The following is an 18,560-nucleotide window of genomic DNA, read 5'->3' as shown; positions in this document are numbered from 1 at the left end:
AATAACGTAAATATGACTCAGCATTTCGTATGTGTACAAATTATTGGAAATATTTCTTTTCTCGTCATCACACCAGCTGGTTTGATCTAACTGTCATGATAATTTTTAGCCGATTCTCGACATCGATTTACCTAATAATGCCTGGAATGCGATAGGTTCTTGTTCTTACATGATTATTTTTGTTTCTTATTCTTAGCCGTGTTCCAAAAATTTGTTAAACACAATCACGCGTGTCATCGACTACGTCACTTACCAGCAGGGATAAAAGTCCTGAAAAGATGACGATGACAGCTTGAATGGCTTGAAACGTATAACCTTAAAGCATATTATATACAGTATATGCTCTAAGCGCATAACACACGTTACAGCACATAGAATCGAGATGAATTCCGATGTAAAAGAAGGGAAGAGAAGGAAGAATAAAAAGCGGAATAAGAAAAAGATAGATTGCAATGCAAATAATACAGAAAAGTGCAATGAAAACAGATATAAGTAAGGTTAAGGTTAAGGTTATTTCTTATGCTTTTCCGTTCAACTGTAGTTCGTAGTTTCCGATTGTATAATTATTTCATTTGTCAACAGCCAATGTGCCTACGTTGGGCCGAACCACAGATGCATGCATTGGAATGAATACTCAGAGAGTGTTAATTTTTACCTCAAAGTGTCATTAATTCCATCAATATTAATTTTATTATGGATCAACAATTATGTACCTTTCGGAGAGAGTATTTTTGGGGTAAGAATAAGATAACGAGTCCCATGCATTAATTGAAATTACACTGTGCATATACATGCGTATGTGCACAGATACAACAACATTTCATCGAAACGTTTACAATTCGCTGATATCATAAAATATACTCATTGCAGAAAATAACAACATTCACGGTTTTCGTTCACGTGATGAACTCTGTGATTTATACTCATTGTGGAATCTATATCTGCGAATGGCAGGTTTTGAGGCGAGGTGATAAGGCAGTCAGATGTTTAGCACCTGGTATACCACTGTAAGTATTTTTTGTAATATGATGATACAGTAAAATTATGTAGAATGAACTGTAACAGTTGAAAAACCAATTGTGAACTTGACGAATTTTTACACTACAACAAATTTTACAACTTGTATTACTTACACATCTTCTTCAAATCGTGGTTCATAGTATTGCACCGATTTTTTGTGATTACAGGCATGCTAGGGTCATCATATTAGTGGTATCTTGTGCTCAAGTTGTTACTCTAATTTCATATTTCTCTTACCCAGTAATGACCTGGTTACTTCTAAATGTACTACATCTTTCCCCCTGTTACCTTTTTTATAATTCCAAAGTCATCAAACTTTTCTATTATATAGATTTCATTCGCAATATCTAGATGTAACTACAATACAAATTAGGAATGGTTGAAAACTTTACGCAAGTTGCAGTGAAATAAGAATAATTATAAAATTGATATTTGTTTGAAAACATTGAGAAAAATTAATTTTTTTTTTTTTTTATGTAAATAGTCAATGCAATGTTTTCACTTGATTCGGGAAAATAATTTGCCAGCATATACAATCGTAATTATTTATATTCAAATACACAGTATTGTTTACAACAGCAAAAGTGTATGTATCAAAATAAGTATAACGCGTTACTTCTACCAATATCAGTTAGGCCAATAAAATTTTATCAGAAAACGTAATCTCAATCAAGTGAAAGAATTCCCATTTCTCAATAGTCATATACTCTTAGAAGCTACGCTGTTCTATATTCATGTTAACATTTCGAGTTTTAGTTTAATCATGAGCCATTATTTGTCGCAGGGTAGAAAACAATGACATCAACTCTCAATATAAGTGAAATCGAAAGTCCTAAGACCCATATTGGAGCAAATAGTGTATATAGGATATATATAACTTATAATACTCCTTGTTAACTTGATCATTTTCAATTTGTTTCATAACTTGCGAAATGATTGTTCTCAATTCTGAAGTTGTTAGGATTTTTTTAGGGGAATTAAAAAATTATGCGGAAAACAAAATTGAAAAGTTCTTGGATTGAGAAGAATGATATAAAAATAACATGAACTTAATCAGGCGTTGCCTGATTCGGTATCGGGTATCTAAATTGATTGCTTCTAAAGTCGAAGCAGTGAAACCCGATATGTATGTTGATAATAGAATACCAAAAAGACTGACTACATTTGGCATAAAATGACATGCGAACATAAAGTTTCTGTGCTATTCTTATACTGAATTTAAAAAAAATACTTTGAACTGAAAATTTTATACTCATGTTTGTACTTTTCATATATATATATATATATATTATATATATTCTTTTTTCGAAATAATAAATCTTAACTATTACATTGCTAGTTATTGCCCAACTTTCCACTACTTCTTGTTGATGTACTCTTTCAAATCAAGTAGAAGTTTTGCCAGACATGCGATTCTGGTGCTGGTATCGGTACAGTCGTCGATGCCCTGATATATTTGGGCATTAGCATTGGGACTAATGAAAACCTCGAATTCGCTACTGAGCATCTTGACGATTCTTTGCCCTGGCAAATTACTATACTCAAGAATATCTATGATCTCATTGTGCAGTTGTTTCTCGATATTTTCCAAGGTTCGTCTTACTTTTGTATTTACCTGTAGTCCAGTTAAAGTCTGGCATGGTCGATTGGTATTTGAATTACTAATTCTGCCGACGGTTGAAACAGATGCATAGTTGCAAGTCTCACCATGCTCTTTACTGATTGAAGCTTGATTCTGAAATTTATCTCCAAAGGTTGTCGGTTTAGCGATTGCTGCTGGATCAGCAGAATCTCGTTCAAGTTCCCTTACTTTATTTTTGTACTTGAATAATCCGAGAAGTTTGTTCCTCACATTTGAATTAATAGAGGCTTCAGAACCTAACTTGATAGATGCATCTTTGGCAGAATTCACTTCCTTTACTACTTTACTTGACTTTCGTTTACCAAATACACAAATGGGAACCGGTGACTGTGGTCCTTGCAGCAAATTATCGCTCAAACAAACTATGTCGTTGCTGTGCGACGATGTCATCCACTCCGTCGATTCAAAGATTTCGCAAATAGATGCTGCCTCCATAAGGATTTTTATCATCCTTGTAGCAGCCTCTAATCTCGCTGCGCCTTTACTCTTTCCTTGACCTACAGCACAAAGGTAGGAAACTTTGCACTCTGCCTTAAAAACGGTCGAATGCACAGAGTCTGTAGGCACGTCCACATATTTAGGCTGTCCCAAGTTGTTTATTGAACAAAGGTTCTGCAAAAAGAATTCGACAAGTTATGACTTTAGTCTGAACAGCTTCTCTTTTTCTAACGATTTAATAATACTTACCTGTAGGACAAGGTGTCTGTTGACTGGATCGATATTAATAACACAAGTTAGATTTTCCTGTGTGCTTGCAAATTTGTTATCGTCATCATCGTTCAAATACTTTTCTATAAAAGCTTCAGCAGCAAAGCGTTTGGCTTCTTTTTTGGATAGCCCATAACAACCCTCAGCCGCAAGGGTCATACCGTCCCGTGAAATTGGGCAGGTGATTCGCATAACAAATTTGTTAAAACATGGACCATTTTCACTGAATATCAATTCGTATTTGGGTTTTACCCCATGTTTAGCCATGAGATTGTGCAACTTAACAGTTGGCGGCTGCCACATTTTTTTTCACTCCAAAATTTCGACCGTCAGCTGAAAATATGGGATTCTTAGGGGTATAATTGATGCCTGCTTACGTCAGACGAATCAGAAGCGATCAGCGTTACACGCGAAAATTCTACTCGTGCAATTTGTAATATCTGAAGAATGCTAATTTTATTGACATGGAACAGCTTTTACTGGACCAGTGATGCACGTGGCTGTCGGTAAAAGAAACGTAGAAAGAAAAATCGTGTAAGTACTACGTTAGAAACATTTTACTCGTAAGAAATATAAACTCACTTACGATATTAAAATTGTCTCTGTAGTTTTTGAACACGGGTTTTCCTTTCGCCTGAAAAGCTCCCAATTTGTTCAACAAACCATTCACTATTATTCTATCTTACCGTAACTCTCACACCGCGCGCACGTCTTATCGCTTTCATCAGGTTTGATCTAGTCTTCATGCGATTTCAACCGAAACTCTGCAGCCAATGAGCGCAGAGTGAATTCTGCAAACACGAATTCGCGACGTTGATGCGATTGAATAGAGATTTTGAAAGACTAATCACATGGTAGGTTTTAACTGTCACTTGCATAGTCTTGACTTTCTACATTACCGATGCTCTAATGGGCTTTCAACGTAAGTGAGTCGGTAACTGTAGACAACTGTAATTTCCCACATTTTCCACACAAGTTACATTGTACAATCTCGATTTTCATTTCTTACGATTTTCTCGAGATGAACTTATTATACTAAAAATGTTAAATAATTGTCAGGTATATGGAATGGGGGTAAAATTTTCTGAAAAATCGATTGCCGATATTCATTTTATAGAAATATTTTTACATTACGAGAAAAACGCAAATTAAAAGAAAAAAAAAAAAAATCAATTTCTAAAACATGTCCAAAACATCTCAAAATCGTGCAAAAAGTCTTTCTTGATTTAAATGAAGGCATTTTGAGCCAATATTTTCATTTTAAAGTGAATGGGTTAATACATCTTCAGTTGACGTTCGTGCGTTTCAACTCTAGGTTTCAATTGAATTTTGGCAATTCTGTAGTGTTTACAGTATTCGTGGGTAGATAATGAAGTAAAGCATCGACAAAATCAGTCATCGAGCGAGGTCAACGATTTTTTATATTCTCCAGTGCAGAACGAATTTCTCGTGGTTTGATCAGTGTGAAAAAAGAAGAATGTGTACAAATTTAGAATTACGGCTAAGTGCGAGTTGAATCTTTTCTACAATATAAATTACTGTATACTAAGATTTTGAATTTATGTAAGTAATCTCTCTCTATTTCAGACTTTTGTCATTCCAGACGTTTTACAATTTTTTTACAAAGTGCACTGTTCTATTTCAGTATACAATGAGGAATTCTTGGTGGGACCGTTCATATTTCAATGATTCTGACTTGGAGTTTCCGAACAATATTTTGGGTTTGACTCATCTATTATAACACAGTTTATCCTCCCAATCTCAAGCCGATACGATGTTATCGCATGAACTTTTGTTCAATATTGCTGCAGCTGCTTTTCATAAACATTTTCACTCGTTCTAACTAAACACAAACATCAGTTCTTGCGGGGAATAAAAGCGTTGCACAAAAAATTTGCATCTTGGTATAAACGCAAAGAAACATTGAATAATAAGTTCGTAGTTTTACAAAAAAAAAAAAAAAATCCCACATACATTAGATTGAAAAATACGACGATGTGACAACACCCATTCCAGGTTATCTGTGAAATTCGCACACACATTAGCTTCACACATGCTGTTCTGACTTGCGGATTTTTCAAACATTATGTTAATTGATCAAGCCGTGCGCGGGCGGAATCGAGGGAGAAAGCTTATTTAAACGCTCTGCAGTTTTATTTCGAGCTCCTTTCCGTAATAAATTTGTATTGCGACTGGAATCTGAGCGCAGATCACTCCCGCTGCTAGCCTTGGAAATCTTCTCCCCCCTCCTCTCTCCAGAAGCGTTCGGCTGTCTTCGGCGCATGCGCTCAACTATCGTCGGCGCATGCGCAGAGCCGTCTGCTCTCATTATCAACCGATGTCTCGATAAGTTGATCCCACTGATGTCTACTACAGTAAAAGGTTGACCCCCTTCACTCAGCCGCCTCATACCTCGCGCCCATGGTACTGTCATCCTGCATTGACTCTTACTCCTTTCAACCACTTTATGTAACAGATGAAACTTGCCACCACCCTATGTGATTGACGACCTTTTGTCACCCTATGTGATAGGTTAGTTTTTTATCGCCATCCTATATGATGGAGAACCCTTTTTAGTCACCGTATATGACAGGTCATCTGTGGTGTTTGATGGCTTATCTTCCCTCGTTATTTATCCATTTTTTATATAAATATTTTGTTCCCCAATTGCTTACTTATGCGTTGAGCATACGGCAATAGCGATGAAGCAAGTAAAATAAACATATATCACTGCGCACAAGTGATTAATGCGAAAATAAGTGGCTCTCTGACCATTAATTAATAATTAAATAAGGTGAATCTACTAGCTTCGGTTTGTCATACTTTAAATAGTCAAAGTATGTCCTGTGAGCTGAGTTTCAGCACTTTTGGACTCACCTGAGGCATGATGGAAGTATCTAAGACAAAAAGGCCTTTCTTTTACTCCGTGGGCCTTAAGGTGAGGATCGGCGACTGCAGGACGTTTCAGTAAGGACTTTCAGTCAGTCTTGCAGCCATTACAGAACCACCTGTTTCCCGTGCTGTGATACTTCTGTCCAACTTTGTCGACTTCACGGTTACATTCTGCCTTCAGAAAAAAATAACAAAACCTCTTTCCACGTCTAATTCCACCTACCACCTAGTGAAACTCGAAACCGAAAGCCTCTCTCCCAGCACTGGGGCACGTTATGTGTGAATTGTTAGATCAAGAATCAAGGCAATTTGATGCATTATGACATATTATAATGATTGTTCCTGAGACGTGTGTACAGCATTTTGTGAAGGATTCTGAAGTACAGAATAAAAGCTCAGATATCTGCGCTTGACAGCTGATTTTCTGCAGGAAGAAACGTTCCCAGAAGTGCGCTATATTAAATTAGTAAGTAAGATATGATTGTGGTTAATCCCCTCGAATAAAGTTGTTTTTTCCCTTCAACTGCCAGTTACCATGATAAGTAGGTATATGTATTTTTTACATCCGTTGCTACTGCGGACAGGTTTCATTGTCCCAAAATATAGAGAATATTACATTTCATCTGTATAGTTCCAGTCTTCCTTGATCATGTGTGCAGCTCGTTCACCAATCATGACGCAGACTGATCCAGTATTAGCAGTACTCACCTGTAAGTAAAGTTTTGCCACAGTCACTCATCGGCCTGTCAACGATCTTTATGAATGATTAGCAGAGCTCACAGGCAAGGTATCTATTTCGTCCTAGAATCAACGAATGGATCAAAGTACGTCATCTCGATACTTACCTGCGGCATAATAGAAGAGTCAGCAACGCGTAGTCCTTGTATGCCGTGGACTCGAAGCCGAGGGTCAACAACTGCAAGTGGATCCGACGATGGACCCATTTTGCAGGAGCCTGAAACGTGGAATTCCCCGGTAGAACCGTAATGAACTGCGCACTCCCAGTATTCTCTGCTAGCAAAAGCGTGTTTTGAACAGGCCTCGCGAGGTGTTTCAGCCAAGGTCGTGTTGTAAGCTTTCATAGCCGGTGTATTGACCAATTCCAAAGAATATTCGATGGCCCGTACAAGTCCAGCAACATCGTCAGGTTGGCAGAGATAGTTTACCCACATTAGAGGAAATTCCAAAGGATCCGGTGAAGCCAGAGTGATTCTTCCTGGAACAGAAAATATCTGCAGTTGCTTTATGGGCTTCTAATCTTCCATTTCCCAATTGCGGGTGAAAGAATTTTTTTTCGAAAGCATCCAAGGAGTCGGGATTACCTCTGCATTTCGGATACTCGTAACCGCTCCATAACGTGAATTCGCGTTTTCCCTCGCCTTTAAGTTCGCCGATTCCACCGGGTGCGCAAGCGGCATAAAAACCATTTCCGACTATATGAATGTCCGGAAGTTCAGGCGTCGTTACTCCAGATTTTAGGGTGCCCACGACCTGACCGAGTCCAGTGTTAGACAGGGGTCCGGTCTGAAAGCTGATATACTCGGCAAGAGCAGCCCAGTTGTTCTCGTAGACATCGGGCTCGTTTATGGTAAACGAAATCGGATATACGATATGATCATGGAAATTCCTGCCGACGCCGGGTAAATTTTCGACCACTTTGATTCCCATGGGGATCAAATCTTCTTCAGGCCCAATTCCAGAGTGGAGTAGAATATGGGGAGACTGAATGGCACCTGTAGAGATGATGACTTCTTTGGTAACGCGTACCGTGTAGAACTTGCCGTTCTGTTGATAATTATTGCAAATTTGTTTACTACCCATTACGATTTTTGAAACTATAAGGTGGTAGTATGAGAGAATCGATGACCAGGGGAGTGAGATTATGAGAGTGAGGAAGATAGTGAGCGAGGATTGGCAAAGTCGGAGAAAAAAGTGTGTGAGCTATTAGTCGAGATGTGATGTGTTGGTTTTATGCCTAGGACAAGTTCCGTGTGGCATTGCAATAGTGAGAGATATGACTTGAATGAACGAAAGATGCAGTTTATCTACGCCTGAGTAAAACTGTAGGGTGAAGAAAAAATAAGATGTAATACAATTTTAAAGTTAAATTTAAACAGCGTGCAGGGAGAACAAATTAGAGCGACAGAAGATGAAGCTGAAAAGAATAATCGTAAAGTACGGAAGAGTTATTAGTTATTAGCCCCGAGCAGAAAGAGGCAGAAGAAACAGGAGACATTTGGTGCAATAGCTAAAATGAAGAATCAAGTAAATTAATATTAAATTGAATTGAATTAAGAGGAGCAAAAGAAACGAACGTGAAATAATACAATTAAGATTGCAGTCAGAATTAAAATTGAGTCCACGTCTAAAGCCTAAGATTAAGTTAGGAGGAAATAGGGTAATAGTTAGGAACAATAGCTGACTTTTACTCCCTGGGAAATAAGAAGTGTGACGTCGCAGACGTATAAGGAAAATCCAATGGACCACGGATGGCGCAGAGAGTTTTACAAGTTCTTTTTGCCTCTGTTTGTTTTCATTACGCATCTCCAGCTCGCAATGTACTTAAAACTCCACACGCGAGCAAAGACGACCCACTTCTTGTCCTTGGTGATTAATATACCGAGTCAATCAATTTAAGTTTTAGATCTGGCGTAATTAAATCTGCATCTTCATCTGTACGATTTCCCGCAATGAAAACACCACAGAACAATGAAATTACGAGAGGCTAAATAAATGATTGAAATTCTGTAGTTTCTCATATCATTATCACCTTGTAATATTCGACGCCAACGGTCTTTCGATTCTCGGTTATGACTCTCGTGCAGGTGGTGTTCAGAGTTATGTGGAGGTTCTTGCGGTGTCTGTTTGGCCGCAGATATGCCCCAGCGCTGCTGCGTCTCGCACCCCGATGACTCGTTGTTTGGACTATAGCGAAGCCGGTACTATCCAAGTGGTTGAGGTCGTCACTGACGCCGAAACCCGCCTCCTTGGCCGCTTCGAGTATCACGTTTGCAAAAGGTGGTTGGGTCGGAAATTTTTCGACAAAAAGCGGCCCATCCGTGCCGTGATACTTTCGACCAACAAGATCGATATTGCCGTTGTTTTCGGACTTCTTAAAAAATGGTAATACTTCTTTCCACGACCATCCCTCGTTGCCCATCGCAGCCCATTCATCGAATATCGAAGGGCTGCCGCGTAGGTATATCATTGAATTGTGCACCATTCCTCCACCGAGAACTTTGGCTGCAGATATCGAACAGCTACCATTTGAACCGAGACAGGCGAAACTCTCGTTCTGCGATCGGTATCCCCACTCGAGAGATGATTCTATCAAAAATAAAATTTACAGTTTTTCTCAAACTATTTAGCGACACAAGATTTCTGGAGTTGCTGGTCCACCTACGGGATATATCATAAACAAAACCAGGAACGGCTGCACCTGCTGGTTCGTCCAGGCCTGCCTCCATAAGCAGAACTTTCCAAGACGGATTCTCACTCAGTCGTGCAGCGATAACGGATCCGGATGCTCCACCTAGAAACGAAAGAAGCGCAGGTTATGTTGCAATTGCATTCGTGTTCTTCACACCTTATTCAACTCGCGTAGCATCGATGCGTATCGAAATCTTTACTGTAAGTCAAAACTCTTTATTTTATAAATCAACTCACCCCCCACTACGATAAAGTCATACTCGGCATCTAGGGTATTGATAGGTATAATGCGTTCGCAGGTTTGAGCGATTGTTTGTTTTCTTCTTACGAATGTCTCCACAAGTGATATGAAGAAATAGTACGAAGTAACATTACATATAGTGGCCAGGGTCGGCCCCAGAAGGTCCCCATTGCAGGTTCCCGGAAAGCTGACGGTGTCCTCCATTCCTATAACAGACGAGTCGAGTTAAAAGTAGACGAGATTTTTCGAGAATAACAATAATTAATAAAAATCATAATAATCAGACTGCACCACAATATAAATCCGATTGCAATACACCAACTATTTTTAGACAAATTATTCCCGATGAAACAACAAACTGTCACGGATCACGTTTTCTTTGCCGAACCCCAACTTTCAACATGCTCAGTTTTTGCTGATGAAAACTCAATCTGCGCTCAACGTAAAAGTCGTCCGTTTCAAAATGAAATTTAGTTGAGCTTGCTTCTTTATCTGCAAGATATTTTATTTATCATCACCACAACGTCTTTCGGTATTTGTTTAATTCCAAAATCACATTACGATTTACAGAGATTTTCAAAGTATCACCGTATTTCTTGGCAACTGTTTGAATTTCCAGACTGGGTAACTGTACGGCAATGACTAATGGCAAACATACATTGCGTCAGATTTTGAAAAATATTGACTTTTCTTGCAATTAGTGTCAGTGAAACTACTACGGTGCACTAATATGTATAAGGTGTTGGAAAATTGATATTTACTCATCAGAATCTACTCACGGTATAAGTTTCTCAGATCGCAATCTATAAATTTATACTCTAATAGATAGTGGGCGTATCTCCTGAAAATATTTGTTTTTCATATTGTCAATCTATGCAATGAAACATCAACATTGACAGGCCATTAGCAGGACCTCATCTTCTTATTCCGATAGAGGATGGGGCCTTACAAAAACATGTCATTGACGACATATTTTTTCAGTTCGCATACGGCAGCTTCTGACATTTCAGAATATGTACGCACAGTTTCCACTTTCCATGAAGCTGCGTCGTGATATCGTCAGCCACCAGACTTTTCGCATAACAAGTTCGTGTTGAAATAGTAACAGGCCGTGCGGTATCTCGCGAGTTCTGTGTTCTTCGACGCATCTGGACCATTGACGCGCAGATGCTTACGTAGTAGAAGAAGTTCTTTAGTTCACATATCTTAAACAGAAAAAAGAACTCAACAGCCCCATTCCACATGCAATTCTGAACAAAACTGCTCTAAAATTTTTCGGTCAACGCAAAAATGAATAAATGGCATTGTGATAGTAAATTTGTAGGAATCATGTCATTTCTTTATTGTTGCGTTGACAGTAAAATTTTAGAGTAGTTTTGTTCAGAATTAAAATTGTTCGGAGGTTAAAAAAAAGTAGATTGTTGACGTTACGAAAAAAACTTGTCTATTGAAACGATGTTCGGCATCAGCCTTCGGATGAGGATAAATCCAAGACGATGAAGTTGAAGATCGATAAGATGCAGATGGATGTCGCGTTTAGTTTGTAATTCCACAATCCACGTGCACGATGTGTAGTCCATTCGATTTGCTTATTTATCTTGGCAAGGTACTCTGGTACACTGCATGACAACGTCTCTTCTATGTTTAACAAATATTGTTAACTTCCGCTGTTATTGGTTCAATTCTTGAAAAAATGCAATTTCCAGCACTTCTGGGTAATTTTTTTCTTATCATCTTGAATTGCGACAATCTTTGCTCGTTCGCACACATGTTTTGCAATTGATGCATTACCGTAAGATAAAAATAAGGACATCTTGATGAGGTTTGAATTATTACCAATTAAAAATGTCTTTATTACATTACATTGATTGTATTATGTATTATTTTCACGCCCGTTCCTACTGTGAATACATAGCCCGCCTCTTTGGCTGCTTCGAGTATCACGTTTGCGAAAGGTGGTTGGGTCGGAAATTTTTCGACAAAAAGTGGCCCATCCGTGCTGTGGTACTTTCGACCAACAATATCGATGTTACCGTTATTTTCGGCCTTCTTAAAAAATGGTAATACTTCCTTCCACGACCATCCCTCGTTGCCCATCGCAGCCCATTGATCGAATATCCAAGGGCTGCCGCGTAGGTATATCATTGAATTGTGCGCCATGCCTCCACCGAGAACTTTGGCTGCAGATATCGAACAGCTACCATTCGAATCGAGACAGGCGTGGCTCTCGTTCTGTGACTTGTACCCCCACTCGAGAGATGATTCTACAGAAAATAAATTTTATGAAGTTTCGCAGTTTGATAGAGGAAAGGGTGTCTAGATTTCCTTGTAAACTTACGCATTATGGTGGTATGAAAGCTCGGAATCGATGCACCCGCTGGCTCGTCTTGGCCACTCTCAAGAAGTAAAATTTTCCAGCACGGGTTCTCACTTAGTCTTGCAGCCACGACAGACCCGGTTGCACCACCTGATAATGGATAGAAGTCTGTCCTCTTAGTGAATACATTTTATATGTATAATAACTCACCGCCGACTACGATGAAGTCGTACTCAGGATCTGGGACTTGGACATCCTTAACGCGCTCGCAGGCTTGAGCAATTCCATGCTTCCTTTGTATGAATGTATCCAGCATCGTGAGAAAGAAATAGTATGAGGTGACATTACACAAGGTTGCCAGGCTCGGCCCCAAAGGACCCGCATTGCAGGTACTCCATTTTTGTTACAAGACAATCTAGTTAACAAAAAACAATAAGGATTAATGTGAATCACGATCATTAAACTACACTAAAAACCAAATTTGACTGTCTGAAATTTGTGGTGATATCATTTTTATTCTGAAGTTGGAACACCAATGAGTCACGGATCACATTTTGTTCATCAAATTACAAGTTTTAACCTGATCCGTTTGCTCGTCTTACAAATCTGGTCCTTTTGCTCAACGTATAAAACCCAATGCCCTCGCAGCTCGAAAGTCGTCTGTTGTGATACGAAATTGAGTCGAGCTTCTTCCCATGCAAAGACTTTTATTTCTTATTAATTTTCACACCGTGCATCGGTCTCAGTTTATTAAAAAAATCGTCATAAGCCCTACTTCACGGCATAAGGGAATTGTGTCTGGACCACCGTATCTTTGGAAAACTTTTTTCAGTTTTCGACTGGGCTCACTGAACCCTCGCGATTTTTCGTGACGTTACGATTAGATAGATACACACAAAACTATCCTTACAATTTCTGCTAGCGGAATTGTGACTGTGTGATTATCTATGAGGATAAATTGAAAATCCGATCGTTACTTGTTGGAATCCAACCGTGATGTAAGTCTCTCGAATCGCGCAAAACAAATTTATACTCAAAACTCAAAGCGGCGTATACCGTTGCGTGAATATGTTTTTTATCTTTTTAATGACCTCATAGGTTATATACAACGATGCAAAAGAGTTGCCTGAACACAAAAGATGGATAGAAGAAGACGGAGAGCAGCACACAATAAGCACACGTACCAATACACCCCGTTACCCTTGTAATTGTTTTATAAACACGGAAAATATATAGATACACCAAGTTTTACCTCCAACATTATGCGATAATGTTTCTAAAACATCCGTCTCTCCCAAATTCTTCTTTCTTTCAATTTTGTGCGATGAAACCCGTCACAATCGATGCAATATATTTAGGGGGTGTCGCATTTCAAATTCCCTAAGAGAAAAAGGCGATGCAAGAAATCATTGCTTCGTCCTTTTATCCGATCGGAATAGAATATTCCATTGTAATACCAAAGCATTACGAAGTGTTGAAGGTATTCAGTTATGAAAACATACGACAGATGTTCACACATTGAATACAAGTTTATGATTTCCATTTTCAACAAAGATGGCTGATGTTGGGAAGAAAAAAAAACCAACCTCTCCTGCTCCGAGAATATCGAAGTTTTCAGTTTCTCCCGAAATAACCAATGATTACGAAAGTTGAAAACTAGGTATTACATGTTTGTATAATTTTTGATGTATTAAAACTTTGTCGGGTTTTTCATGGGGGAAGATGATGGGTGAATTTTATTTTTCATCTTTGATTGCAACGATCTTTACTTGTGCACATACGTGTTTCGCGATTGTTGCATTATCGAAAGACGAAAATAAGGACATCTTGATGCGATTCAAATTGTCACCGATTGAAAATGTCTTTTTTACATTATATTGATTGTATTACGGATTATTTTCCCGCCCGTGGTTAGGGTTAGATTACATCTGGATAGTTCCAATCTTGCTTGATCAAGTTTGCCGCTCGTTCTCCAATCATGACGCAGACTGATGCAGTATTAGCAGTCGTCGACTGAAAGTAAAATTATGACTCTGTCACTAATCGGCATGTCAAGGGTCTTTATGGAAGATAAGCAGGGCTCACAGGCGAGATATCTATTTCGTCCTAGAATCGACGAATGGATCGAAGTACGTCATCTCGATACTTACCTGCGGCATAATAGATGCGTCAGCAACGCGTAGTCCATGTATTCTGTGGACTCGAAGCCGAGGGTTAACAACTGCAAGTGGATCCGATGATGGACCCATTTTGCAAGAGCCTGCAAGGTGGTATTCCGTAGAAGCATTGTAATGAACTGCGCACTCAAAGTATTTTTTGCTCGGAAAAGCGTGTTTTGAGCAGGGCTCGAAAGGTGTTGCGGAAAAAGTCACGTTGTAGGCTTTAAAAGCCGGTGTATCAGCCAATGCCAAGGTGTACTCGATGCTTTTTACAAGCCCAGCAACGTCGTCAGGATGGCAGAGATAATTCACCCAGATTGAAGGATGCACAAAAGGATCCGGTGAAACTAGACTTACTTTTCCTGGAACAGAAAATATCTGCAATTGCTTCATGGGCTTGTCGTCCTCCATTTCTTAACTACGGGTGGAAGAATTTCGTTGCAAGAATTCAGGTAGTCAGTAGTAGTACCTCTACATTTCGGATGCTCGTAACCGGCCGAAAACCCAAATCCGCGTTTACCATCACTCTGAAGGGCACCTACATTACCGGGAGCGCAAGTGGCATCATAACCTGCGCCGATTACATGAATGTCCGGAAGGTTGGGAGACGAGATTCCAGATGGTAGGGCGCCGATCACTTGAGTGAGTCCGGTATTAGACAAGGGTCCAGTTTGGAAAGTGATATACTCAGCAAGAGCATCCCAGTTGTTGTCGTAGACATCAGGCTCGTTCATGGTAAAGTCAATCGGGTATATGGCATGATCATGGAAATTCATGCCGACTCCGGGTAAATTTTCGACCACATTGATTCCCACGGATGTCAAATCTTTTTCAGGCCCAACTCCAGAGAGCAGTAGAAGATGGGGAGACCCAACGGCACCTGCGGAGATGATGACTTCCTTGGATGCGCGTACCGTGTAGAATTTACCGTTCTGTTGATAAATATTGCAAATTTCTTCACTCCCCATCAACGGTTTTTGAAACAATGATATGGAGGTGGTATGAGCGAGTTAATGACCAGGGGAGTGGGATTATGAGAGTGAGGAAGATAGTGAGCGAGGAATGGCAAGGTCGGAGAAAAGTGTCTGAGCTATTAGTCGAGATGCGTTGCGTTGATATTTTATCCTTGGGAAAAGTGCCCTGTGGCATTACAATGGTGGGAGAGATAAGATGAATAAAGGAATGATGCAGTTTATTTGAACCCAAGAAAAACTGTGGAGTAAGGAAAAATTAGATGTAATAAAATCTCTTGAAGTTAGATTTGAACAGAATGCAGGGAGAAGAAATCAAGTATAGAGTAGTGAAAGCAACGGAAGATGAAACTGAGGAGAATAATCGTAAAGTACCGAAGAAAAAAGTTACTAGCCCTGAGCATAGAGAAGCAGAAGAAACAGGAACTTTTTTTTCGATAGCTAAGATTGCGAATTAAGTAGCTTAAAATTAATTGAAATTGAATCAAGAGTAGCAGAAGAAACGAACGTGAAGTGAGATAATTAAAAATGGAATCAGAATCAGAATTGAGTCGACAATCTAAAGCTTAATATTAGGTAAGTAAAAAATCGGGTTTCCGTCCTACCGAGGAAGGCAGGGCAAGTAGACCAAAGAGGATGACCAGCATGCAATAAGAATAGTGAGGATTAAGAAAATAGAGAGAGAGGCAAAAGAAAAGAGGTACGCAAATCATAGAAAGGATAATAATTAGAGCCAAAGCAAGATTAAGGATAAAATAGATGAGAACAGTAGGAATGTCCATCGTTTCTCATGCCCGTGAAGCGGGAGTAGAAGTCAGCTGATGTCATACGATCCACTCCTTAGAAACCAGAAGCTGACTTCTACTCCCTAGGAGATAAGAAGTGAGACGTCGCCACTTCTGCACATGGAAATGCAAATCGAATACGGATGGCGCAGATAGTTGCACAAGATCTTTGTGCTTTTGTGTGATTGCATGACGCGTCTCCAGCTCGTAATGTACTGCAAACTCCACACTCGAGCAAAGACGACCCACTTTTTGCCCTTGGTTAATGATATTCTAATTTAATCAATTCAAGTTAAAGATGTGGCGTAATTGAATCTGAATCTTCATCTCTACCGATGTCCCATAATGAAAACACAACAAAACAATGAAATTACGAGCAAGCTGAATGAATGATTGATTCGAAATCCTGTATCTTCACGTATCATTATCACCTTGTAATATTCGACGCCAACGGCCTTTCGATTCTCGATTATGACTCTCGTACAGGTGGTGTTCAGAGTTATGTGGAGGTTCTTGCGGTGTCTGATTGGCCGCAGATACGCCGCAGCGCTGCTGCGTCTTGCACCGCGGTGGCTCGTTGTTTGGGTTATACCGAAGCCGATACTGTCCAAGTGGTTGAGGTCGTCGGTGACGCCGTAACCCGCCTCCTTGGCCGCTTGGAGTATTACGTTTGCAAACGGTGGTAGGGTCGGAGCTCTTTCGACGAAAAGCGGCCCATCCGTGCCGTGATACTTTCGACCAACAATATCGATATTGCCGTTGTTTTCGCATTTCTTAAAAAATGGTAATACTTCTTCCCACGACCATCCCTCGTTACCCATTGCAGCCCATTGATCGAATATCATAGGGCTCCCGCGTAGGTATATCAATGCATTGTGCGCCATCCCTCCACCGAGCATTTTGGCTGCAGATATCAAACAGCTACTATTTGTACCGAGACAGGCGAAACTCTCGTTCTGCGACCGGTATCCCCACTCGAGAGATGATTCTACCAAAGGTAAGATTTACAGTTTTTTTTTTTTTCAACTTCTTAACGAAACAGAATTTTTGGATTTGCTGATACACCTACGGGATATAGAACCAAAAAATCCAGGGACGGATGCACTTGCTAGTTCATCCGGGCCTGCCTCCATAAGAAGAACTTTCCACGAGGGATTCTCACTCAGTCTTGCAGCGATAACGGACCCGGCTGTTCCACCTAGAATCGAAAGAAGCGACAGCTTATGTTACGATTGCTCTTGTGTTCTTCATGTCTTATTCAACTCCTGTGGCATCGATGCGTATTGAAATCTTTCTTGTAAGTCAAAACTGTTGAACTTTGTATTTTATAAAAAAACTCACCCCCCACTATGATAAAGTCATACTCGGCATCTATGGTATTGATAGGTATGATGCGTTCGCAGGTTTGAGCGATTCCTTGATTTTTTCTCACCAATGTCTCTAGAATTGTCATGAAGAAATAGTACGAGGTGACGTTACATATGCTGGCTATGGTCGGCCCCAGAAGGTCCCCATTGCAGGTTCCCGCGAAGCTGACGTTGTACTCCATTCCTATAACAGACGAGTCGAGTTAAAAGGGGACGAGATTTTTGGAGAGTTATGATTATCAATATAAACCAAAATTATCAGAGGGCACCGGAATATTAATCTGATTGCCGCACACCGACTATTTTTAGACATATTATTTCCGATGGAACAACAAACTGTCCTGGATAAAGTTTTCTTTGCCAAACTCCAACTTTTAACATACTTAGTTTTAGCAAGCTCACAAATATGGCTTTTCTGCTGATCAAAACTTAATTTCCGTACAACGTAAAAGACGCCCGTTCTCACATGAAATTTATTTGAGCTCGTTTCTTTGTCTGCTAGGTATTTTATCTATTATCACCACAACGTATTTCAATATTTCTTTATTTCCAAAATCATACTATAGCCCGAAATAATGTGAACCAGATTTTGGATGTGATCACCGTAATTCCTGACAATTATTTTAATTTTCAGATTGAGTCAGTGTACGACAATGACTAATCGCAATCACACATCGCGTTAAATTTCGAAAAATATCGACTCTTCTTGCAATTTGTGTCAGTGAAACTGCTACGGTGCACTAATCTGTATAAGGTGTGTTTAAACTTTGATATTTACTCATCGGACTCTGTCCACGTTATACGCTCCTCGGATCTTACTCAAGAAATTTGTACTCTGATAGATAGTGGGCGTATCATTTGAAAATATTTGTCTTCCACATTGTCCATCTATAGAATGATACATTAACGTCACAGGCTATTAGCAGAACATCACCTTCCTATTCAGATACAGGATGGGGCCCTACAAAAACATGTGACTGGCAGCATATTTTTTCAGTTCGGAGACGGCAGCTTCAGACATTTCAAAAC

General features: G+C 39.6%; 5 protein-coding genes across 5 annotated transcripts; 1 reads left to right on the top strand and 4 right to left on the bottom strand.

Moving 5' to 3' along the window:
• The first annotated feature begins 12 nt into the window (after window positions 1-12).
• LOC124416313 lies at window positions 13-1,371 on the top strand. Its single transcript, XM_046897246.1, has 6 exons — window positions 13-79; window positions 197-230; window positions 337-492; window positions 583-736; window positions 871-1,007; window positions 1,188-1,371. Exons 1-6 carry the CDS (start codon window positions 13-15, stop codon window positions 1,369-1,371), a joined length of 732 nt encoding a protein of 243 aa, XP_046753202.1.
• A 967-nt stretch (window positions 1,372-2,338) lies between these two features.
• On the bottom strand, window positions 2,339-4,075 carry LOC124416659. The gene is made up of 3 exons (XM_046897920.1): window positions 3,957-4,075; window positions 3,350-3,703; window positions 2,339-3,274 (listed from the first exon to the last, which is right to left on the bottom strand). Exons 2-3 carry the CDS (start codon window positions 3,671-3,673, stop codon window positions 2,378-2,380), a joined length of 1,221 nt encoding a protein of 406 aa, XP_046753876.1. The 5' UTR covers window positions 3,674-3,703; window positions 3,957-4,075; the 3' UTR covers window positions 2,339-2,377.
• A 2,799-nt stretch (window positions 4,076-6,874) lies between these two features.
• Window positions 6,875-10,249, bottom strand: LOC124416658 (glucose dehydrogenase [FAD, quinone]-like). The gene is made up of 6 exons (XM_046897919.1): window positions 9,929-10,249; window positions 9,666-9,794; window positions 9,033-9,589; window positions 7,585-8,047; window positions 7,108-7,478; window positions 6,875-6,970 (listed from the first exon to the last, which is right to left on the bottom strand). Exons 1-6 carry the CDS (start codon window positions 10,134-10,136, stop codon window positions 6,875-6,877), a joined length of 1,824 nt encoding a protein of 607 aa, XP_046753875.1. The 5' UTR covers window positions 10,137-10,249.
• A 1,327-nt stretch (window positions 10,250-11,576) lies between these two features.
• Window positions 11,577-12,565, bottom strand: LOC124416312 (glucose dehydrogenase [FAD, quinone]-like). The gene is made up of 4 exons (XM_046897245.1): window positions 12,460-12,565; window positions 12,271-12,399; window positions 11,791-12,196; window positions 11,577-11,745 (listed from the first exon to the last, which is right to left on the bottom strand). Exons 1-4 carry the CDS (start codon window positions 12,563-12,565, stop codon window positions 11,577-11,579), a joined length of 810 nt encoding a protein of 269 aa, XP_046753201.1.
• A 1,780-nt stretch (window positions 12,566-14,345) lies between these two features.
• LOC124416311 (glucose dehydrogenase [FAD, quinone]-like) lies at window positions 14,346-18,335 on the bottom strand. Its single transcript, XM_046897244.1, has 6 exons — window positions 18,233-18,335; window positions 17,506-17,715; window positions 17,234-17,362; window positions 16,596-17,152; window positions 14,878-15,340; window positions 14,346-14,770 (listed from the first exon to the last, which is right to left on the bottom strand). The coding sequence occupies exons 2-6, from the start codon at window positions 17,711-17,713 to the stop codon at window positions 14,346-14,348; spliced, it is 1,782 nt and encodes a 593-aa protein (XP_046753200.1). The 5' UTR covers window positions 17,714-17,715; window positions 18,233-18,335.
• Window positions 18,336-18,560: the final 225 nt, after the last annotated feature.

The sequence above is a fragment of the Diprion similis genome, chromosome 2, assembly GCF_021155765.1.
Source record: "Diprion similis isolate iyDipSimi1 chromosome 2, iyDipSimi1.1, whole genome shotgun sequence".
In the NCBI taxonomy this organism is placed as follows: Eukaryota; Metazoa; Arthropoda; class Insecta; order Hymenoptera; family Diprionidae; genus Diprion; species Diprion similis.
Note: the sequence above shows the minus strand (reverse complement) of the source record. Positions and strands in the feature narration are given on the sequence as shown.